The sequence below is a fragment of the Heteronotia binoei genome, chromosome 17, assembly GCF_032191835.1.
Source record: "Heteronotia binoei isolate CCM8104 ecotype False Entrance Well chromosome 17, APGP_CSIRO_Hbin_v1, whole genome shotgun sequence".
NCBI lineage: Eukaryota > Metazoa > Chordata > Lepidosauria > Squamata > Gekkonidae > Heteronotia > Heteronotia binoei.
In genome coordinates, this window is record NC_083239.1 from 56,884,561 (window position 1) to 56,908,285 (window position 23,725).

Here is a 23,725-nt window from a genome sequence, read left to right on the forward strand (position 1 = left end):
CAAGGAGGCCAGAAGCGCGCTCAGGCCAGGCGGGCAGGTGCAGAGCAGCGAGGGGGGAGGGAGCGGCGCTCGTGGGCACCGGAGCATTTCAGGACGCGGCTCCTGGTCCCCCGCCCCGCCCCGGCACCCGGGGAGGGCGAAAAGTGCGCATTCGGGGGAAGGGCAGCGGGGGACGCCTGGATGGACGCCCCCCTCCCTCCATCGCCCGGCGGCACCTGCCCAGGCCGGGGAAGATGCCGCGGGAAGGCGCGGCTCTGGCACGCGGCCCCCTCCCCCGGCGGCGAAGGAGAGGTCGCGGGGAGGTCCCGCCAGACGGAGCCCCCTCCTCTTACCGTGGGGCGGCGGTGCGGGGCGCGTGCGGGGGGGCTGGGCGCCCCGCATGCAGCGGTAGAGGGCGCGGGGCGGCAGCGGGCCGGCGCCGGCGGGGCAGAGGGCGCAGTTCAGGCCGGGCGGCAGCAGGGCCAGCGTGGCCGTTGTCGCCGTCGGGCTCCGGCAGAGGGGGGGCGGCAGGGCCAGCGTCCCGCCCAGAGCGAAGCCCCCGCGGCTCCCGGGCGCAGCGGCAGCAGCAGCGGTCGGCTCAGCGCGGCTCCCGTCCGGCAGAGGTCTGGCCATGGCGCTCGCGCAGATCTGCCCAGGAAAAAGAGGAGAAGGCGGCGGTCACTCACCTCCAGCGGCTCCCGCGGGCGCCCCCGACCGCCCTCTGCCTTGGGGGCGCCCCGCCCCCGCCCCCTGTTTGTAAACAAACCCGCGCCGCCCCCTCCCCCGACAACGCCCTGAGCCGCCGCCCCCCCCCGCCTTCCGCAGCAGCCACGTGCGCCCCCCGACGGCGCCCCTCTGGGGCTGGCGCGGCACTTACTGCAGCTGCATGAACCCTCCGGGGGCGGCTGGGGGCGGGCGGGCAGGCGGGCAAGCGGGCAGCGAGCGAGGACGGGGCGGGACTGGACTGGACGGGGCGCGCCACCAGCAGCAGCACCGACCATCCGCCACCACCCGGCTGGAGCTGCGGCTGCCAGAAACTCGCGGCGAGGCGCGCTCCGCCAGCTGCAGAGCCAGCCTGGCCACGCCCCCCGCCACGTCACGGAGCCCCGCCCCCTCCTTCCCCGCCCGCCCGCCGGGGCAAGTTGGGGCTTGTGCAGCGCCGGGGAACCCCCGACGGGCGGCCGCCCTCCCCTCCCCCAATGCGTCCTCCGGCCCCCTTCTGGTCTGCGGAAAGGGGAAGGGCGCCGGCAGGTGTAGTGCTTGGAGCCGGCCTGGCCTACCTGGCGGGGTTGTCGTGAGGTGGAGGGGCGGGGGGTGGGTGAGAGGTGGGGCGGGGGATTTCCAGGAGGCGCTTCCCCCGCCCACAGGGGCCTCCGCTGGGGGTCAGTCGGTCATTCTCCAGGCAGCTCCAGCGGGGAGGGGTGTGTGTGTGTGTCCGGGGTCGTTCCGCGCAGCCGGGGGGCCAGGACGGGCGACAGACCGGGGTGGGGGGCAGGAAGGCTGGCTGCGACGGACGGGGGGCGGGTTGACTGGCAGAGGGGGCGGCCAGCTGGAGAGAGTTCCCGCTTCCTTCCGTCGGGGGTGGCCTACACTGCAGGCAGGGCCGGGGTGAGATGGGATGCGGGGGGCGGGAAGGCGGCAGGGCGGGCTCCGGGCGCAGACTCTGCCGGGCAGCAACAGCAGCAGCAGGAGCCCCTGGCCGGCGACCCCGTGCCCTTGGCCGGCCGCCCTCCTCCTCCCCCTCCGGTCGACGCCGCTTGGCTGGCTGGCTGGCTGAGTGGAGCGGAGAGGCGGCCGAGCCAACGAGAGCCCCGTTGCAAGGGCGGGCAGGCGGGGCCCAGCCAATGGCAGCGCGCGGCGGCTGTCTCCAGCGCCCCCCTCAGCCTGCCTGCCTCCCCCGCCCCCCTTGCTGCTGCTGCTGCTGGCCGGGGGGGGGGAGGGGAGGGGGCGGGCGAGGCGCCTCTCCGGGCCCGGGCGGGCGGGAGGGCGCGGCGCAGGCGGGTGCAGCAGGAGCCGCCTTGGCCGCCGCCGCGGCGCGAGGTGAGTTTGCCCAGTGACAGCGGCGCGGCCACTCAGCGGCGGAGGCACGCCTGGCGATGATGTCATCCGGGGGGGGAGGGGGCGCTGCACAGCCAAGCCCCGCCGCAGGAGCCCCCCCCGCCCGCCCGCCAGTGGCCCCACCAGCAGCAACATTGCCTGCCCACCCCCCACCCGCCGGCCAGGGGAGAGGGGAGCCCCTGCGCGCACAGGCCCAGCGGAAGAGCCAGGCCAGGAGGGGGTGAGGATGGTGACCCGCCTGAGGTCCTGCTGGGGGCAGCAGGGAGGTGGGCTACAGCGGCGACGCCCATCGCTCCAGACCAGCGGCAGGCCCAGGGGGGTGGGGGCGCCAGGGCCTTCTCTCCCTCCCCCCCCCCGTGGTGTGAAGGCAGCTGGGTGACCTGGGGTCAGGCACAACGTCCGGCCACCCCTGCCAGTCTCCTGGCGACACACACGGCCCCGGGGAAGAGCAGCCAGAAGCTCTCCCCCTGCAAAGAGCCTGGCAGCAGGAAGGCCTGGCCAGCCACGGTTGCTTTCCTTTTACGGACGAGGAAACCAGGCCAAGAAGCAGGATTTGCCTCCCAACGCATTGGGGACTGGAGCGGCCTGACCGCCTTCCCCAGCAGCGTAGTCCTTGCCCTTGGGGCGAAGGGGGCCCTTGAGCGTTGCCTGGGAGAAACTGAGTCCGGGATGGGGGCCAGGCCAGCGTCAGTCAGTCCCCGCCCCGGGTGGCCGCCCTGCCCGGGCCAGCTGCTGCCCCGTAGCCAAGGGCCCTGAGGAGGAGCCGGAGAGAAGCGGCCTGGAGTGAGTGGGCCCCCTCCGGGAGAAGCCGGGCCAAGCAAGGGGGCTGGTTCGGCTGCGCTTCCCGGCATCCCGGCGCCGCCGCACTCCCATTGGCTAGGCAGGGCTGCGCGCAGCCACTCAGCTCGGAGCGGGCGCTTGTTTCCAGAGGAAAGCGCCGCCGAGGAGGCCCGCAACGCCACGGCAACACGGCTGGCTGGCTGGCTGCGGGAGGAGGAGGAGGAGGCCCGCCCCCGGCCGGCCCGGGCATCTGCAGCCGCAGCAGCAGCGGGGCAGGGGCTCTGGCTGCCTCCCCTCCGCGAGCCGAGCGCCCAGGGGGCTTGCTGCTGCCACAGCTACAGCCAGGGCAGGGCAGGAGAGCCAAGCAGGGTGAGGAGGGCAGCCGGCGGAGGCTGCCTTCCGCCCGGCCCCGCTCTGGCCCTCGGGCCGCGGGTGGGATGCGCTTGGCTGGGCTGGGGCAGCTGCCTTCCTGGGGCGCCCGAAGCATCCCTCTGGCCGCGGGGGCTTGTGGGAAACTCCCTGACCTCAGCGCGGGGATTCCCCTCGCCTCTTCCCGCCCCTCCTGGAAACAGCGAGAGGCGCCGGCCAATCTGGGAGCTCGAGCGCAGCCCGCGGAGTCCCGCCCCGGCCAACCCACGCTTCCCCGGCAGCAGCGGCGACCAATCAGCGCCCGCCATCCCAGCAGGAAAAACAACTGCCATGGAAACAGAGCCAGCAGCCCAGCCCCGCCTCCTGCCCTGCCTGCCGACCCGCCCAGCAGCAGCCGCCGAAGACGGGGAGGAGGAGGACGGGCGTCTGGCGCTTGCTCTGCCCGCCCTGGGGGCTGCGGGGCCCGGCTTCGTCCCGGTCTTTCAGGTGCACAGCCCCTGCCCCCAGCCTAAGAGCACGCAAGGAGGAGCCATGGTGGGTCAGCCCATACAACACCCCCCCCCCCGCGCCCCCAGCACCCAGAAGACGGAGCACCCCTGCCCCACACGGGAGACCATGAGAGAAGCCACGTTGGATCAGCCCGGCGGCCCCTCCAGACCGACACTCTCTGCCCCCCCAGAAGCACCAAGACATACAGAGCACGCCTGCCCCACACTAGGAATGTAAGAGAAGCCACGTTGGATAAGCCCACTGGCCACTCCAGTACAACACACTGCCCCCCAAGCACCAAGACATACAGAGCACCCCTGCCCCACACTAGGAATGTAAGAGAAGCCACGTTGGATAAGCCCACTGGCCACTCCAGTACAACACACTGCCCCCCCAAGCACCAAGACATACAGAGCACGCCTGCCCCACACTAGGAACATAAGTGAAGCCACGTTGGATCAGCCTAGTAGCCCCTCTAGTACAATACTCTCTGCCCCCGCCCCCAAGCACCAAGACATACAGAGCACCTCTGCCCCACACTAGGAACATAAGTGAAGCCACGTTGGATAAGCCCACTGACCCCTCCAGTAAGTGAAGCCACGCCTGCCCCACACTAGGAACATAAGTGAAGCCACGTTGGATCAGTCCAGTGGCCCCTCCAGTACAACACTCTGCCCCCTCCCCCAAGCACGAAGACATACAGAGCACCCCTGCCCCACACTAGGAATGTAAGAGAGGCCATGTTGGATCACCCCAGTGGCCCCTCCAGTTGAATTCTCTGCCCCCCCAAACACCAAGACATACAAAGCACCCCTGCCCCACACTAGGAATGCAAGAGAAGCCACGTTGGATAAGCCCACTGGCCACTCCAGTACAACACTCTCTGCCCTCCAAGCACCAAGACATACAGAGCACGCCTGCCCCACACTAGGAATGTAAGAGAAGCTACGTTGGATAAGCCCACTGGCCCCTCCAGTACAACACTCTGCCCCCTCTCCCAAGCACGAAGACATACAGAGCACCCCTGCCCCACACTAGGAATGTAAGAGAAGCTACGTTGGATAAGCCCACTGGCCCCTCTAGTACAACACTCTCTGCCCCCCCAAGCACCAAGACATACAGAGCACCCCTGCCCCACACTAGGAATGTAAGAGAAGCCACGTTGGATCAGTCCAGTGGCCCCTCCAGTACAACACTCTGCCCCCTCTCCCAAGCACGAAGACATACAGAGCACCCCTGCCCCACACTAGGAATGTAAGAGAAGCTACGTTGGATAAGCCCACTGGCCCCTCTAGTACAACACTCTCTGCCCCCCCAAGCACCAAGACATACAGAGCACCCCTGCCCCACACTAGGAACATAAGTGAAGCCACGTTGGATAAGCCCACTGGCCACTCCAGTACAACACACTGCCCCCCAAGCACCAAGACATACAGAGCACGCCTGCCCCACACTAGGAACATAAGTGAAGCCACGTTGGATCAGCCTAGTAGCCCCTCTAGTACAATACTCTCTGCCCCCGCCCCCAAGCACCAAGACATACAGAGCACCTCTGCCCCACACTAGGAACATAAGTGAAGCCACGTTGGATAAGCCCACTGACCCCTCCAGTACAACACTCTCTGCCCCCCCAAGCACCAAGACATACAGAGCACTCCTGCCCCACACTAGGAATGTAAGAGAAGCCACGTTGGATAAGCCCACTGGCCACTCCAGTACAACACACTGCCCCCCAAGCACCAAGACATACAGAGCACCCCTGCCCCACACTAGGAATGTAAGAGAAGCCACGTTGGATAAGCCCACTGGCCACTCCAGTACAACACACTGCCCCCCCAAGCACCAAGACATACAGAGCACGCCTGCCCCACACTAGGAACATAAGTGAAGCCACGTTGGATCAGCCTAGTAGCCCCTCTAGTACAATACTCTCTGCCCCCGCCCCCAAGCACCAAGACATACAGAGCACCTCTGCCCCACACTAGGAACATAAGTGAAGCCACGTTGGATAAGCCCACTGACCCCTCCAGTACAACACTCTCTGCCCCCCCAAGCACCAAGACATACAGAGCACTCCTGCCCCACACTAGGAACATAAGTGAAGCCACGTTGGATAAGCCCACTGGCCACTCCAGTACAACACTCTGCCCCCCCAAGTACCAAGACATACAAAGCAACCCCGCCCCACACTAGGAATGTAAGAGAAGCCACGTTGGATAAGCCCACTGGCCACTCCAGTACAACACACTGCCCCCCCAAGCACCAAGACATACAGAGCACCCCTTCCCCAAACTAGGAACATAAGTGAAGCCACGTTGGATAAGCCCACTGACCCCTCCAGTACAACACTCTCTGCCCCCCCTCCAAGCACCAAGACATATAGAGCACTCCTGCCCCACACTAGGAATGTAAGAGAGGCCATGTTGGATCACCCCAGTGGCCCCTCCAGTACAACACTCTCTGCCCCCCCAAGCACCAAGACATACAGAGCACCCCTGCCCCACACTAGGAATGTAAGAGAAGCCACGTTGGATAAGCCCACTGGCCACTCCAGTACAACACACTGCCCCCCCCAAGCACCAAGACATACAGAGCACGCCTGCCCCACACTAGGAATGTAAGAGAAGCCACGTTGGATAAGCCCACTGGCCACTCCAGTACAACACACTGCCCCCCCAAGTACCAAGACATACAAAGCAACCCCGCCCCACACTAGGAATGTAAGAGAAGCCACGTTGGATAAGTCCACTGGCCACTCCAGTACAACACTCTCTGCCCCCCCAAGCACGAAGACATACAAAGCACCCCTGCCCCACACTAGGAATGTAAGAGAAGCCACGTTGGATCAGCCCAGTGGCCCCTCCAGTACAACACTCTCTGCACCCCAAGCACCAAGACATACAGAGCACGCGTGCCCCACACTAGGAATGTAAGAGAAGCCGCATTGGGTAAGCCCACTGGCCCCTCCAGTCCAACACTCTCTGCCCCCCCCAAGCACCAAGACATATAGAGCACCCCTGCCCCACACTAGGGAGGCCATGTTGGATCACCCCAGTGGCCCCTCCAGTACAACACTCTCTGCCCCCCAAGCACCAAGACATACAGAGCACCCCTGCCCCACAGTAGGAACATAAGGGAAGCCACGTTGGATAAGCCCACTGGCCACTCCAGTACAACACTCTGCCCCCCCAAGTACCAAGACATACAAAGCACCCCCGCCCCACACTAGGAATGTAAGAGAAGCCACGTTGGATAAGCCCACTGGCCACTCCAGTACAACACTCTCTGCCCCCCCAAGCACCAAGACATACAGAGCACGCCTGCCCCACACTAGGAACATAAGTGAAGCCACGTTGGATCAGCCCAGTGGCCCCTCCAGTCCAACACTCTCTGCCCCCCACGCACCAAGACCTACAGAGCACCCCTGCCCCACACTAGGAACATAAGTGAAGCCACGTTGGATAAGCCCACTGACCCCTCCAGTACAACACTCTCTGCCCCCCCAAGCACCAAGGCATACAGAGCAGGCCTGCCCCACACTAGCAATGTAAGAGAAGCCACGTTGGATAAGCCCACTGGCCACTCCAGTACAACACACTGCCCCCCAAGCACCAAGACATACAGAGCACCCCTGCCCCACAGTAGGAACATAAGGGAAGCCACGTTGGATAAGCCCACTGGCCTCTCCAGTACAACACTCTGCCCCCCCAAGTACCAAGACATACAAAGCACCCCCGCCCCACACTAGGAATGTAAGAGAAGCCACGTTGGATAAGCCCACTGGCCACTCCAGTCCAACACACTGCCCCCCAAGCACCAAGACATATAGAGCACCCCTGCCCCACACTAGGAACATAAGTGAAGCCACGTTGGATAAGCCCACTGACCCCTCCAGTACAACACTCTCTGCCCCCCCAAGCACCAAGACATACAGAGCACTCCTGCCCCACACTAGGAATGTAAGAGAAGCCACGTTGGATAAGCCCACTGGCCACTCCAGTACAACACACTGCCCCCCAAGCACCAAGACATACAGAGCACCCCTGCCCCACAGTAGGAACATAAGGGAAGCCACGTTGGATAAGCCCACTGGCCTCTCCAGTACAACACTCTGCCCCCCCAAGTACCAAGACATACAAAGCACCCCCGCCCCACACTAGGAATGTAAGAGAAGCCACGTTGGATAAGCCCACTGGCCACTCCAGTCCAACACACTGCCCCCCAAGCACCAAGACATACAGAGCACCCCTGCCCCACAGTAGGAACATAAGGGAAGCCACGTTGGATAAGCCCACTGGCCTCTCCAGTACAACACTCTGCCCCCCCAAGTACCAAGACATGCAAAGCACCCCCGCCCCACACTAGGAATGTAAGAGAAGCCACGTTGGATAAGCCCACTGGCCCCTCCAGTACAACACACTGCCCCCCCAAGCACCAAGACATACAGAGCACGCCTGCCCCACACTAGGAATGTAAGAGAAGCCACGTTGGATAAGCCCACTGGCCTCTCCAGTACAACACTCTGCCCCCCCAAGTACCAAGACATACAAAGCACCCCCGCCCCACACTAGGAATGTAAGAGAAGCCACGTTGGATAAGCCCACTGGCCCCTCCAGTACAACACACTGCCCCCCCAAGCACCAAGACATACAGAGCACCCCTGCCCCACACTAGGGAGGCCATGTTGGATCACCCCAGTGGCCCCTCCAGTACAACACTCTCTGCCCCCCAAGCACCAAGACATACAGAGCACCCCTGCCCCACACTAGGAACAAGAGAAGCCATGTTGGATCAGGTCAGTGGCCCCTCCAGTGCAATACTCTCTGCTCCCCCAAGCACCAAGACATATAGAGCACCCCTGCCCCACACTAGGAATGTAAGAGAGGCCATGTTGGATCACCCCAGTGAACCCTCCAGTACAACACTCTACCCCCCAAGCACCAAGACATACAGAGCACGCCTGCCCCACACTAGGAACATAAGGGAAGCCACTTTGGATAAGCCCACTGGCCCCTCCAGTTGAACACTCTCTGCCCCCCCAACCACCAAGACATATAGAGCACCCCTGCCCCACACTAGGAATGTAAGAGAGGCCATGTTGGATCACCCCAGTGAACCCTCCAGTACAACACTCTACCCCCCAAGCACCAAGACATACAGAGCACGCCTGCCCTACACTAGGAAATTAAAGGAAGCCACGTTGGATAAGCCCACTGGCCCCTCCAGTTGAACACTCTCTGCCCCCCCCAACCACCAAGACATATAGAGCACCCCTGCCCCACACTAGGAATGTAAGAGAGGCCATGTTGGATCACCCCAGTGAACCCTCCAGTACAACACTCTACCCCCCCAAGCACCAAGACATACAGAGCACCCCTGCCCCACACTAGGAAATTAAAAGAAGCCACGTTGGATAAGCCCACTGGCCCCTCCAGTTGAACACTCTCTGCCCCCCCCCAACCACCGAGACATATAGAGCACCCCTGCCCCACACTAGGAATGTAAGAGAGGCCATGTTGGATCACCCCAGTGAACCCTCCAGTACAACACTCTGCCCCCCAAGCACCAAGACATACAGAGCACCCCTGCCCCACACTAGGAACATAAGTGAAGCCACGTTGGATCAACCCAGTGGCCCCTCCAGTCCAACACTTTCTGCCCCCCAAGCACCAAGACATACAGAGCACCCCTGCCCCACACTAGGAACATAAGTGAAGCCACGTTGGATCAACCCAGTGGCCCCTCCAGGCCCACACTCTCTGCCCCCCAAGCACCAAGACATACAGAGCACCCCTGCCCCACACTAGGAACATAAGTGAAGCCACGTTGGATCAACCCAGTGGCCCCTCCAGTCCAACACTCTCTGGCCCCCACGCACCAAGACATACAGAGCACCCCTGCCCCGCACTAGGAACAAGAGAAGCCATGTTGGATCAGGTTAGTGGCCCCTCCAGTGCAATACTCTCTGCTCCCCCAAGCGCCAAGACATACAGAGCACCCCCGCCCCACACTAGGAACATAAGTGAAGCCATGTTGGATCAGCCCAGTGGCCCCTCCAGTACAACGCTCTCTGCCCCCCCACGCACCAAGACATACAGAGCACCCCTGCCCCGCACTAGGAACATAAGGGAAGCCACTTTGGATAAGCCCACTGGCCACTCCAGTACAACACTCTGCCCCCCAAGCACCAAGACCTATAGAGCACGCCTGCCCCACACTAGGAATGTAAGAGAAGCCGCATTGGATAAGCCCACTGCCCACTCTAGTACAACACTCTCTGCCCTCCAAGCACCAAGACATACAGAGCACGCCTGCCCCACACTAGGAACATAAGAGAGGCCATGTTGGATCACCCCAGTGACCCCTCCAGTCCAACACTTTCTGCCCCCCAAGCACCAAGACATACAGAGCACCTCTGCCCCACACTAGGAACATAAGAGAGGCCATGTTGGATCACCCCAGTGACCTCTCCAGTCCAACACTCTCTGCCCCCTCAAGCACCAAGACATACAGAGCACCGCTGCCCCACACTAGGAAATTAAAGGAAGCCATGTTGGATCAGCTCAGTGGCCCCTCCAGTCCAACACTCTCTGCCCCCTCCCCCAAGCACCAAGACATACAGAGCACCCCTGCCCCACACTAGGAAATTAAAAGAAGCCACGTTGGATAAGCCCACTGGCCCCTCTAGTACAACACTCTCTGCCCCCCCAAGCACCAAGACATACAGAGCACCCCTGCCCCACACTAGGAACATAAGTGAAGCCACGTTGGATCAACCCAGTGGCCCCTCCAGGCCCACACTCTCTGCCCCCCAAGCACCAAGACATACAGAGCACCCCTGCCCCACACTAGGAACAAGAGAAGCCATGTTGGATCAGGTCAGTGGCCCCTCCAGTGCAATACTCTCTGCTCCCCCAAGCGCCAAGACATACAGAGCACCCCTGCCCCACACTAGGAACATAAGTGAAGCCACGTTGGATCAACCCAGTGGCCCCTCCAGTCCAACACTCTCTGCCCCCCAAGCACCAAGACAAACAGAGCACCCCTGCCCCACACTAGGAACATAAGTGAAGCCATGTTGGATCACCCCAGTGGCCCCTCCAGTCCAACACTCTCTGCCCCCCCAAGCACCAAGACATACAGAGCACCCCTGCCCCACACTAGGAAATTAAAAGAAGCCACGTTGGATAAGCCCACTGGCCCCTCTAGTACAACACTCTCTGCCCCCCCAAGCACCAAGACATACAGAGCACCCCTGCCCCACACTAGGAACATAAGTGAAGCCACGTTGGATCAACCCAGTGGCCCCTCCAGGCCCACACTCTCTGCCCCCCAAGCACCAAGACATACAGAGCACCCCTGCCCCACACTAGGAACAAGAGAAGCCATGTTGGATCAGGTCAGTGGCCCCTCCAGTGCAATACTCTCTGCTCCCCCAAGCGCCAAGACATACAGAGCACCCCTGCCCCACACTAGGAACATAAGTGAAGCCACGTTGGATCAACCCAGTGGCCCCTCCAGTCCAACACTCTCTGCCCCCCAAGCACCAAGACAAACAGAGCACCCCTGCCCCACACTAGGAACATAAGTGAAGCCATGTTGGATCACCCCAGTGGCCCCTCCAGTCCAACACTCTCTGCCCCCCCCAAGCACCAAGACATACAGAGCACCCCTGCCCCACACTAGGAACAAGAGAAGCCATGTTGGATCAGGTCAGTGGCCCCTCCAGTGCAATACTCTCTGCTCCCCCAAGCACCAAGACATACAAAGCCCTCGTGCCCCACACTAGGAACATAAGAGAAGCCATGTTGGATCAGCCCAATGGCCCCTCCAGTCCAACACTCTGTACATACAGTGGCCAGTAAACCCAGGGGCCCCCAAGAGGTCCATCAGTGGGGCCAGGACACTAGAAGTCCTCCCACTGTGCCCCCTAAGCACCCAGAAGACAGAGCATGCCTGCCCCAGATGTAAGACCATGAGAGAAGCCATGTTGGATCAGCCCAGTGGCCTCTCCAGTCCAACACTCTCTGCCCCCCCAAGCACCAAGACATACAGAGCATCCCTGCCCCACACTAGGAACATAACTGAAGCCATGTTGGATCAGCCCAGTGGCCCCTCCAGTCCAACACTCTTCCAAACCCAGGGGCTATCAGGAGGTGTATTGTGTGTTTGTGGGGGAGAACTCTAGAAACCCTCGCACTGTCCCACGCCCCCGAGCACCAAGAGGACAGAGCATCCGTGGTCCAGACATGATTTATTTCTTTACTGGTCTTGCTTCAGTTCTGGCGGATTGGGACCTAGGTTGGGGTTTGAGCAATCTAACAAACGAAATGAGACCTTGCTGGGCTGGGCCATGTGTGTAGCTATTTAAAATTAGGTCGCATAGATATAAACGTTATAAAGAACATGCACAAACATAATTAAATATATATAAACCTGCTTAAAACATTAGCATTCATTGTTCTTAAAGGTGCTTTCTTTGTATTTCTTTCCTGGGATCCAGGGAACTGGGCGAAGGAAGCTCTGGCTCTTTCCTTCCTTCCCCGGGGGATAAGAAGGGGGAGGAGCCTCAGCCAACAGAAGGAGGAAAGACTTGGCTCAGTAGCTCTGCTGTGCAATTGAGAGTCTGGCAAAGCAAGCTCTGCGTCCCCCCCTTCCTCCCCAAGGGAGGAATCTCAGGAGATTGAGAAAAGAGGTTTTGCTCTGTAGCACCTGCGCGATTGAAGAAACCTTGCAAAGCAAGCTGTGCAGCAGAAGGAAGCAAGAGAAAGGGAGAAGCAAGCGGGCGACACCAGTTGCTGGCGGGGGAGGCGGGGGCGGATGGGGCCCTCGGGCCGCATGGTTGACACCCCTGCTGCGCGTGTAGACCTTGAGACTCATGGCCGCTGGGGGGGGCCTGTGCCCCTATGCTGCTCCCGCCCCCCTGGGAGCGGTCTGTGCCTGTGGGGCTCTTTTGGGGGGCGGGGAGGCTGCTGCGGGGTTGCAGGGAGCGCCCAGCCGGGTCTCCCTCCTCCCAGGGCCCGCCCCGTCCAAGGTTCCCCCTCCCCTCTCCGGGCGGGGCGGGGCCGGGGGCGGGGCCAGCGGAGGAAGCGGAAGCGGCGCCCACGTGGGGAGGGGGCGGACTGGAGGCGCTTCCTGCTTCTCCTGGGGGGGGTCCGCGCAGAGCCCCCGCGGGAAGGATGGTGAGGAGGGGGAGGGGAGGGGGGAGGGGGCAGCCCGGCCCGAGAGCCCCCCCGCCCCCCCGCGTGCTGCTCTCACCCCCTCCCCTCCCCCTCCCCCCTGCAGTCGGCGGCGCTGAAGTCCAAGGAGGAGAAGGACGCCGAGCTGGACAAGCGCATCGAGGCCCTGCGGCGCAAGAACCAGGCGCTCATCAAGCGCTACCAGGTGCGCCCCCCTCCCTCCCCTCCCCGCCCGGCCCGGGTGTGGGGCGTCCGCCCTGCTTCATCTGGCTTCCCCCCCCCCTTTCCCCGCAGGAGATCGAGGAGGACCGCAGGAAGGCCGAGCAGGAAGGCATCGCTGTGACCGCCGCGCCCCGCAGAGGCCCCCCTCCCGCCGAGGGCCCGAGGCACGCGGAGACCCTGACGGTGCAGGTCGTGCTGGCCCCGGAAGTGAGCAGGGGCAGGGGGGAGGGAACGCTCCCTTGCAGGCTCAGGGAAGTGGGCTCAGCGGCCAGGGCTTCTGCTCTTTCCCCCCTCCAGGAAAAGCGCGTGGTGAGCAACGAGCGGAAACCCCCTCCCTCCCACCGAGTGTCACGCAGCAACCCAAACGCCCGGGGCTCGGTCCGTGGAGGGGTCGGTCCACACAGGATCTCCCCACGGGCAGAACGCCTCCCAGAACAGCCTGGCTCGGAAGGGGCTGAGGGAGACGGCGTGGGGGTCAGCAAGCGGGGACGAGGAGGCTGGAGGCCACGAGGAGGCCCTGCAGGAGACGCTGCACCAGACAGGAGATCCAAGGTGAGGCCCCCGCCTGGAGCAAATGCTGCACAGCCAGCCAGCCAGAAAAGGACTCCTTCCAAAGTTTTCTCCCCTCTCCAGGAATGGGAAGAGCGCCGGCGGCAAAACATCGAGAAGATGAACGAGGAGATGGAAAAGATTGCGGAGTATGAGCGGAGCCAGCGAGTGAGTCTTGGGCCCTGAGACAAACGGGTTTTCCCCCTGTCCGCGGTCCCTGGGGACACAACAAGTGCACTCCCCCTCCCCCTGCCGTTTCCAGGCTCCCCACAGGGCGGGCTGGACCCCTGGGTGGGGGGAGTCTCTTCTCCCCCCCACGCGCCTTCTTGGGCTTTTGGCTGCTCCGCAGGATGGGCTGCAAGAGAAGAACCCCGTGCGCAACTTCTTGGACGACCCCCGGCGCAGTGGCCCCTTCACAGAGTCGGACCGGCGGGAGGGCAGCCGGCGCCACACCCGCAACTGGGGGGGAGCAGACTTTGACAAGGTCAAGGCTGGGATGGAGCAAGGCAAGGCGTGGCCCCCTCCGGTATGCGCTGGGAAGGGGTCTGGCAACATGGGTGGGGGTGGGGGGTGGCTCTGCAACTGCTCTCCAGAGCCCTTTCCCTGGTGAGGAGGAGGGGAGTCATTCTTTTCTTGCTGTCAAAGCTGAAGGCAGAAGAAGCGTGGAGGCGGCTTGCCCTTGGTTGCCTCTGCTCTGTACAGCAGCCCTGGGCTTCGGGGGGGGGGGGCGGAGGGGTCTCTTGTCCAAATTCTTAGGGCTAATCCTTCTGGGCTTTCCAGGCCTGAGGGGGTCCAGCTGGCCTTTCAGGGGCAGGTGTGGCCAGAAGGCCCCCCTCCCCGTCCTCACCTGCGTCTGCCTCCCTCCAGGGCCGTGGTGGTGGCGGTGGCCGGCGGAGGGAGGAGGAGGGGGCCATGGACATGACGCTCTCCATGACGGGCCGGGAGCGGGCCGAATACATCCGCTGGAAGCAGGAGCGGGAGCAGATCGACCGGGAGCGCCTGGCCCGGCACCGGCAGGCCACAGGCGAGTGGCGCCGAGAGTGGGACGCCGAGAAGATGGACACCATGTAGGGGCCTGAGGCAGGAGGGGGGGGAGCACTGGCTGGACGGATGGCTGCGGGGCGGGCTCTGTGAAGGGAGGGGGGGTAGGCAGCGCTGCTGAAAGCTTCCACTGGCCACAGGGCTTCCTGGGGGCTCCTTTGCACAGAATCTTTTCTCCCCCCCCCCCCCCTTGGTTGCAGGTTTAAGGAGGGAGCCAAGGCTGGAGGGCCACCGGGCAGCAAGCAGGGTGAGGACAGCCCTGGGAGACGTTGGGGGGGCTGGCACGGGGGGAGGTGCCCTGGGGGAACTGCTCAGTAGAGTGGCCATTTCTGGAGAGACGCGGGGGGTGGAACTGTCCGGGGGGGGGGACGGGACCCTGTGCACATGCCAAGGGGCAGGCGGGTGCTGCCGGGGGGATGGTCAGCCAGCCCCTGACGGGCTGCTTCTGGATGCTGGTGGGGCCGCTGGCTGGGAGGCAGAGAGGGACTAAAGCCTGTCTGCCTCCTCCTCTCTCAGATGAGTCTAGGCGCCCCCCCAAGTTGCCCACCCTCGGGGCCTTCCTGCCGGAACCCCGGCGGCCAGAGCGGCGCAGGAAGGGCAGAGGGCGTGGGTACGCACGGGGCACCCCCAGCAAGCCATACAGGTGAGGCAGGGGGGAGGGGCAACCGAGGGGAGGGCTGGCATTTCCTGGGGGGCTCCCACCCCACGCCTCGCCCTGCCCTGCTGTCTCTGAGCCAGGCTCAGGGTAGGTCTGATGGTGGACTCCACCTGTCCCCTCCAGCATGCATGACAATCGCTGGGAGAAGGAGGAGGAGGAGGAGCTGGATCCAGCCCGCCCGGTTGAGGTGAAGTCTGGTGCAGCCTCAGCACAGCAGGTGAGGCAGACCGGGGGGCTGCTTCTTCTGCCATTCCCATTGCAAACGCTGTTTGGGTCCCGAGGACACAGAGGGGGCTCTGGGCCTAGCGCTCGACAGTGTGGCCTGAGGCTGTGCTGGGACCCAGATGACCCCCCACCCTGCGTGCTCCGCGTTGACCTCTTGCCCCACTGTCCCTTCCCCAGGAGGAGCCGCCTGCCTTGCCCGCCTCGACCCACGCGGGGGGGCCGCCTGAGGAGGACGAAGACCAGTGGGAGGACGTGAGTGAGGGGGAGGAGGAGGAGGAGGAAGGCAGCCTCGGCCAGGAAGAGGCCCCCCCCTCCCGCCCCGCCGAGGAGGCCCCCCCGCTCTCACTCGCCATGCCCCCCCCTGAGCTGGAGACCTCAAAGCCCTTGACCCCCTTCTCGCCGGCTGAGGGGTACCAGCCCGTTTCTGACTGGGGGGAGGAGATGGAGCTGAGCTCCCCCCGGACCGACTGCACCAAGAGCCTCCTGCCACCTGTGGCGCCCCCTCCTGGAGCCCCAGTGGAAGAGACGGGGGAGGAGGAGTGGCACAGCCCCCCGCCTGAGGGGGGGGCAGCCCCCGAGCCCGGAGAGCAAGGTGATTGGGGGGGTCTTAGTGGGAGGGGCCAGGGTGGGGGGGGCCTTGCTTGGCCCCGCCCTGAAGCTCTCCCTCTCTCCCCTTCAGCTCCCGCTCTGGCACCTGGCAGCGGCGGCATGGCAGAGGCCCCAGACGTCCAACGGGTGCGTTTCAGTTTGCTCTCCTGCCCCCCCCAGCTCCTGGGCAAGGACCTCCTGCTGTCTCCCCCCCCCCTTTGGGCTTCCTACCTTGGCTGCTGCTGTGGCCCCCCCTCCCCCCTCCTGGCCCTCCACCTCCCAGGGGGGCCTCCTTCAGATGCGATGGGAGGGGAGGGTGCTCTTCAGAAGGCCCCCCCCAGGAGAAATGCGTTCGCGGTTCTCATTGGCTCTGCTTGCCCAAAAGGAACTGTGACCCACTGGGCATAAGATCTGCAGGGAATGTGGCTCTTGAAGAGGTTGAGCCCCCTTGGCTTAACCCCACCAGCGTCTTCCCTGTCCCCCTGGGCTCTGAGAGCCAGTTTGGTGCAGTGGTTAAGTGTGCAGACTCTTACATGGGTGAAACAGGTTTGATTTCCCACTCCTGCACTTGCAGCTGCTGGAATGGCCTCTCGCAAGAGTTGTCCTTGAAAGCGCAGCTTCTGGGAGAGCACTCTCAGCCCTACCCACCTCACACAGTGTCTGTTGTGGGAGAGGAAGGGAAAGGAGATTGTAGGCCGCTCTGAGACTATGTCCTTGAAAGGGCAGCTGCTGTGAGAGCCCTCTCAACCCCACCCGCCTCACAGGGTGTCTGTTGTGGGGGAGGAAGGGAAAGGAGATTGTGAGCCGCTCTGAGACTCTTCGGTGTGGAGGGCGGGATATAAATCCAATATCTTCATCTACCTCACAGGGGGTCTGTTGTGGGGGAGGAAGGGAAAGGAGATTGTGAGCCGCTCTGAGACTCTTCGGAGTGGAGGGCGGGATATAAATCCAATATCTTCATCTACCTCACTGGGGGTCTGTTGTGGGGGAGGAAGGGAAAGGAGATTGTGAGCCGCTCTGAGACTCTTCGGAGTGGAGGGCGGGATATAAATCCAATATCTTCATCTACCTCACAGGGGGTCTGTTGTGGGGGAGGAAGGGAAAGGAGATTGTGAGCCGCTCTGAGACTCTTCGGAGTGGAGGGCGGGATATAAATCCAATATCTTCATCTACCTCACAGGGGGTCTGTTGTGGGGGAGGAAGGGAAAGGAGATTGTGAGCCGCTCTGAGACTCTTCGGAGTGGAGGGCGGGATATAAATCCATTATCTTCAACTACCTCACAGGGTGTCTGTTGTGGGGGAGGAAGGGAAAGGAGATTGTGAGCCGCTCTGAGACTCTTCGGAGTGGAGGGCGGGATATAAATCCAATATCATCTTCTGAGGGAGGTGGGGGGGACAGAGAAAGAGAGAAACTCCCCTTTTGCAGCAGAAGGAAACAGCATCCACCAGACACCAAAGCTGGGCCTAGCAGAATAAACAGAGAAGTTGCTGAATTGTTTTATTTAACCCTTTTTATTTATTTATTTTATCCATGTTGGAAAATTTTTATTAGTTTTCCAGCAAGGTAGGGGGAACAGGGGAAAGGGAAATAGAAAGTTGTTTATTTTATTTATTTATTTGGTTTGATTTCTCTCCCGCCCTCCCCGCCGAATCAGGCTCAGGGCGGCTCGGGCAAAAACTTGGCAGATCAATACAGGTGCAAATTGATCCGACAAGGCTAGAGACACCCCCCCCCCCCCAGAACTTCTTTAACATTCATCAGAGTTTACCAAACATGTTATAATTACGATTCTGCAAGAGGGAGACCAATGCCAGTCTTGGGCAGATGCAGAGCGTTGAAGGGGAAGCCCCCGCCCCTCACCCTCTGGCTGGAGGCGGGTGGGGCTGGGAGGGTGAGGGGCGTGCACTGGGCTTTGTGGAGAGGAAATTTCTGGTCAGAAATAGATTGTCCTAATTTTGATGTGTGGTTGTCCTCTAAATGAAAGGGCCAGAGCCTCCACAGCTGCCCGGCAGAGGGGCAAACACTAAAGGGGGGGGGGGCTCTGCTGCGCTAGGTCCTCCAACCTGGGGCGGGCGGTGGCGTTCCTCTCTCCTGGCTGACCTCCGTGCAGCAGCAGCCCACTGAGAGGTGGTGCAGAAGGCAGATGTCGAGGAGCCCTTTCCTCCCTCTGCAGCTGGGCCCCTTGGTGGGGGGGAGGGGGGTTCTCGGCTTCCATAGGGAACTTGCTGGGGGTGGGGGAGTGCAGGGGCATGTCTACTCCGGGGGCCTTGGTTCAGCAGTCAGCACCTGCATTGTCATTTTTCTTTCTCTCCCCTCCTGCCTCCCCCCCCCCCAGGAGAAAGCCCAGGTCTGAAGCCTCAGCGGTCAGTGGTGCACTGAGAACCTTCCTGCTGCCAGGAATGCTCCCCCCCATAACAGGAGGCTGACTGACCGTCCGTCGGAGGGCAGCAGGATCCAGCCCGTCTGTCTGCTTCCATCTTCTACAAGACTTTCACATCTCTTGCTGCAGCGGGAGGGGGGTTGTGGCTGCCCCCCTTCACCCCAACCGACATGGCCAAAGCTAAGGCTGTGGCTTGTGCTTCTCTCCTAGGTGGCCTCCAGACCCTGTGGGGGGAAGGCCCCTCCCCTGAGCCAAGGGTGTGTCTCCTTTGCTTGTGCTGCAGAGCAGGTGGGGGTGGCTTGGCTCATTCCCTTTCAACCCTGCCCCCCCCCCAGTTTTATTCTCCTTCCTGCTCCTCTTGGAAGGGGTGGGTGTGGCTGCAGGAAGGGGGGGAGAGGCCGGGGCTTTCCTGACTTTTCTTTGCACCCTCTGCTTCTGTGGCTTCTCTCGGTGGTGTGCAAAAGAATCCTTGGTATAATAAAGCCCTCTGCCTCCCTTTCTGTGGATTGGGAGGGGGGGAAGAGAATGAAGGGGACAGGCAGGTTCCCTGCCTACTTTTGAGGGGGGGGGGTCAGGGAAACAGCTGGACGTGACAAGTGCAGACACACGACGAGGGCAGGGAGTTGCAGCCTAGGATCAGTCCAGGGGTAGCACATCAACACCTCGTTTCTCGGGGCAAGGGGAACTGCATTCAAGAGTACTAAAAGAGCTTGCGGGTGTAATTTCTGAGAATTTTGGAGAACAGGTGAGGTGCTGGAAGACGAGGTGGGCAAATGTAGTCCCCATCTTCAAGAAGGGGGGAAAGGGGATTTCAGTAAGGCTTTTGATAAGGTCCCACATAATATTCTTGTTGACAAGTTAAGAAATGTAGTTTGACTCCTATGACTGTTAGGTGGATCTGTAACTGGTTGACAGATTGCACCCAAAGAGCCAGTTTAGTGTAGTGGTGAAGTGCGCAGACTCTTATCTGGGAGAACCAGGTTTGATTCCCCACTCCTCCACTTGAACCTGCTGGAATGGCCTTGGGTCAGCCAGAGCTCTCTTATCTGGGAGAACCAGGTTTGATTCCCCACTCCTCCACTTGCACCTGCTGGAATGGCCTTGGGTCAGCCAGAGCTCTCTTCTCTGGGAGAACCGGGTTTGATTCCCCACTCCTCCACTTGCAGCTGCTGGAATGGCCTCGGGTCAACCATAGCTCTTTTATCTGGGAGAACCGGGTTTGATTCCCCACTCCTGCACTTGCAGCTGCTGGAATGGCCTTGGGTCAGCCATAGCTCTTTTATCTGGGAGAACTGGTGTGATTCCCCACTCCTCCACTTGCACCTGCTGGAATGGCCTCGGGTCAGCCAGAGTTCTCTTATCTGGGAGAACCAGGTTTGATTCCCCACTCCTCCACTTGCAGCTGCTGGAATGGCCTCGGGTCAGCCTTTATTTCGCCTAACTGATTTTGTCGACTTACCTGTATGTATTTTCATTTCTCTGTTGTACATTGCCCAGAGCCTGGCACCAGCTAGGATGGGACAATTCATTAAGTTGAATAAATAATAATAATAAATAATACCCCTCCCCTATTCCAGAACCTCTGACTCTTTTACTCTGTGATAAGAATCCGGAGATCCCTAGCAATTGCAAAATCTGCCTCAGTCCTTTTAGCCTCTGCAAAGAAAGAAAGAAAGAGAGAGAGAGAAACGTCTTGTGCTGCTCAAGATCCAGGAATCAGTGAACTTCTAGCAGGGCTGCCAAACTCATTTGTTGTGAGGGCTGGATCTGACACAAAGGAGACTTGTCAGGCCGGCCCACGAGTATAATGAAATGTAATGGCAGGTAGTGGAGATATAAGCCTTATAAAGGATAGAAACACAAATATTTTTTTAAATTAAAACTTAAAATAAAGCATGCTTAAAAGAATAGCACTCTTGCAATATTTTTTCACAATGCGATAACTGACCCGTCTTCCTTGGAATGGTTGCGTCAGCATCTGAAGACTGCCTGTGCTGTACCAGTCTTGAGTAGGCTGTTCAGGTGTTGTTTGGGCGTTTCTCTAAGTTGCAAAGCTACGTTTGATTTAATGGCATTCATTACAGAAATCTCATGGTCAGTGCTTTGAGCTTAAGACATGGGAAAACAAAATGGCTGGGCATTGTGAGCTTTCGTACATAAGTTGTTTCATGTGTTGGTCAGCCAGTGGAGAAAACAGGCTTTGCTCTGTAACTCCTGCACAATTGAGCAAGCCTGGCAAAGCAAGCTGTAATGCACAAAGAAGCGAGAGAGAGAAGGAAGCAAATGACAGTGAGTTGTTTGCCGGCCTGATGGGGGCCCTTTGGGGTCACTTTTGACACCCCTGTTCTAAGGGTATAAAAGGAAAGTGTCCAGATCACATGACATGATGGTATTGCTTTACTCTGCTCTTGTTAGACCTCCCCTCGATTCAGTTCTGGGCACCACAATTTAAGAAGCATATAGACAAGCTGGAATGTGTCCAGAGGAGGGCAACAAAGATGGTGAGGAGGCCTCTGAGGAAAGGCTGAAGGAGCTGGGCATGTCTAGCCTGGAGAGGAGGCAGCTGAGAGGTGATCCAATCACCATCTTCAAGGACTTGAAGGGCTGTCCTAGAGAGGATAGTGCAGGCAGCCACAAGCACAGCCAGCTTCAAGAGGGGATTGGATAAAAATATGGAGCAGAGGTCCATCAGTGGCTATTAGCCACAGCATATTATTGGAACTGGCTGGGGCAGTGATGTTCTGTATTCTTGGTGCTTGGGAGGGGGGGGGGGCAAGGTGGAAGGGCTTCTAGACCCACTTGTGAACCTCCTGATGGCACCTGGGTTTTGTTTTGTTTTCTTTTTTTTTTTTATTTTTATTTTTTTTTTTTTAAGTTTTAAAGTTTTGTTACTAAAAATCAACTACAAACATAACAAAATGCTAACACACTAATAACATGAAACATATAACATAAAAAACAACACAATACACAACACAATATACATACTACTCCCTACCACATCATCCCCTACCAACTACCAACCACCCACACTGGAGAGGGATAGGGGGGTTAAACATAAAAGCATTACACAGTTCAATGCTTCATCTATACATTATCCTGATATACTCTGTTTTTATATGTCTTATATCATATAACATATGTCATATATCATATATCAAAACCTATCATATATCATAACCTCTGTTTTTAACCCAGTCATATACAGGGTCCCATTCCTCCCGACATTTCTGCACATTACCACCTCTTAATCGGGTGGTCATCAAATCTGCTTCCGCCGTTTCAAAAAGTTTAGATATAAATTCTTCTCTGTTAGGAGTTCTGTCCTCCTTCCAGTACTTAGCATATAAGATTCTGGCAATTGTAACTATGTACAACACTAATTTCAACTTGGTCGCTGGTAAATTTTGTCTGCAAATGTTTATGAGATACAGTTCCGGAACATGCTTTACTTGTATTTTCAGAATTTTTTGAATCCAGATATTGACTTGTGTCCAATATTTCCTGGCCTTTTTACAATGCCACCATATATGGAACAGAGAACCTTTGACTTCGGTACATTTCCAACATTTATTGGAGTAAGAGGGATATATTTTTGCCAATCTGTCTGGAGTGAGATACCATCTATAAACCATTTTATACACATTTTCTTTGAGGTCTGCTGGTTTTATTAACTTCATATTCTGCTTCCATAGCTTCTCCCACTCTTCCAGATCTATATTGTAACCAAAGTCTTTCAACCATCTAATCCAGGCTTCTTTCACCACTTCATCCTGCATCTTGGCTTGGAGCAGCCATTCATATACCTTGGCAATTAATTTTTGTTTAGACTCCAAAATCAAATCTAGATCAGAGTCGGAATTCCCAAAACCTATTTCTTTATCTTTTCGAAATCTCGATCTCACTTGACATTGTAGCCACCAAGATAGCTTTTGTTTTGTTTTCTGGCCCCTGTGTGACCCAGAGTGTTGGACTGGATGGACCATTGGCCTGATTCAACATGACTTCTCTTATGTTCTTAGTTGCTTTCTGTGGCCCCAGAAGGTCGGACCAGACAGAACCAACAGGTGGAAATTGTCAAGACTTTTTGACTGAACAGTGAGCCAGACTTTCTGATGATGAGAGCAGTTCCTCAGTGGAAGAGGCTTCCTTGGGAGGTGGTGGGAACAGGCTCAGGGCCACCTGGCAGCAATGCTGATCCTGGGAACTTTGGCAGAAGAGGGGGGGGGAGGGAGGGCAGGAAGGGTTGCAGCTGTGCTTGGTCCTCGGGCCCTTCCTGACCCACCCACCCGTTTCTCTCCAGGCTAGCTTGGCCAGGCATCCTGGAGGGGTTGCTGGGCGGTCTTCTGCAGTGGAGCAGGGTATGTTTGAATGCCCTGCATTGTGCAGGGGGTTGGACCAGATGAGGCGGGAAGTCCCTTCCAAGTCTCTGATTCTGTGGAGCTGTGTCCAGAAGGGGTGTAAATTGTGCTTCTGGTCCCTCTGGGGCGGGAAGAAGGCTCTCACCCACCCCGCCCCCGGAGGAAGGTTGTGGAGGAGGGACCAGGGGCTGGTAGCCAGAGGCCTCCTCCAGCTAGGCGCAGAGACCCTCACCCTGGGACTCCCTTCTCCCGGCGGGAGGCAAGCTCGGGAAGAGCGCCAGGGCCTCTCTGCCGCGGTGTCCTCCCTTAGGAGACAAGGATGCCCGCCGGGCTGCAGGGCCCCTGGGTGGGGTGGGGGGGTCTCATCCATCCCGCAGGGCTGCACGGAGGACGCGGGCTCTGCAGCCAGCTCCGGCAGCGCCCTATTTGGGAGGGGACGGGCTGGATGACCTCCGGGAGCCCGCCCTCTGCTTGGTGGCGCCTGCGTGTTGCCTTGCCCAGCCATGAAGCCGCCGCTGCCGCCGGGCGCCGGGGAGGCCTGGGAGGCGGGCAAGGGGGGGCGGGCTGCTGCGCGCTGGCTGCGCCTGGCTCCGGTGTGCGCCTACATGGCGTGCGTCTCGCTGGCCGCGCTGCTCCTCGTCCTCTACTACGGCCTGCTCTGGGCCCCCGCCGCGGCGGCCAACGGCACCGGCGCCCCCCCCGCCCCCGGAGGAGGCCTGGCCGGCTCCGCAGCGCCTCCCGACCGCCCAGCGCGCACCGAGGCAGCAGCCCTGGCGCCCGCCAGCCGGAGAAGGCCGCTTGACCCCCTCCCCTCCCCCGCGAGAGGCGGCTGCGCCTGCTGACGCC

General features: G+C 60.0%; 1 protein-coding gene across 1 annotated transcript; it reads left to right on the forward strand.

Annotated features, from left to right (window-relative positions):
• Positions 1–3,516: 3,516 nt before the first annotated feature.
• On the forward strand, positions 3,517–23,721 carry CCDC9 (coiled-coil domain containing 9). Its single transcript, XM_060257815.1, has 12 exons — positions 3,517–3,720; positions 12,946–13,059; positions 13,149–13,283; positions 13,374–13,628; positions 13,710–13,793; positions 13,975–14,151; positions 14,493–14,692; positions 14,867–14,913; positions 15,183–15,309; positions 15,448–15,541; positions 15,727–16,141; positions 23,381–23,721. Exons 1-12 carry the CDS (start codon positions 3,517–3,519, stop codon positions 23,719–23,721), a joined length of 2,193 nt encoding a protein of 730 aa, XP_060113798.1.
• The last annotated feature ends 4 nt before the right edge of the window (positions 23,722–23,725 follow it).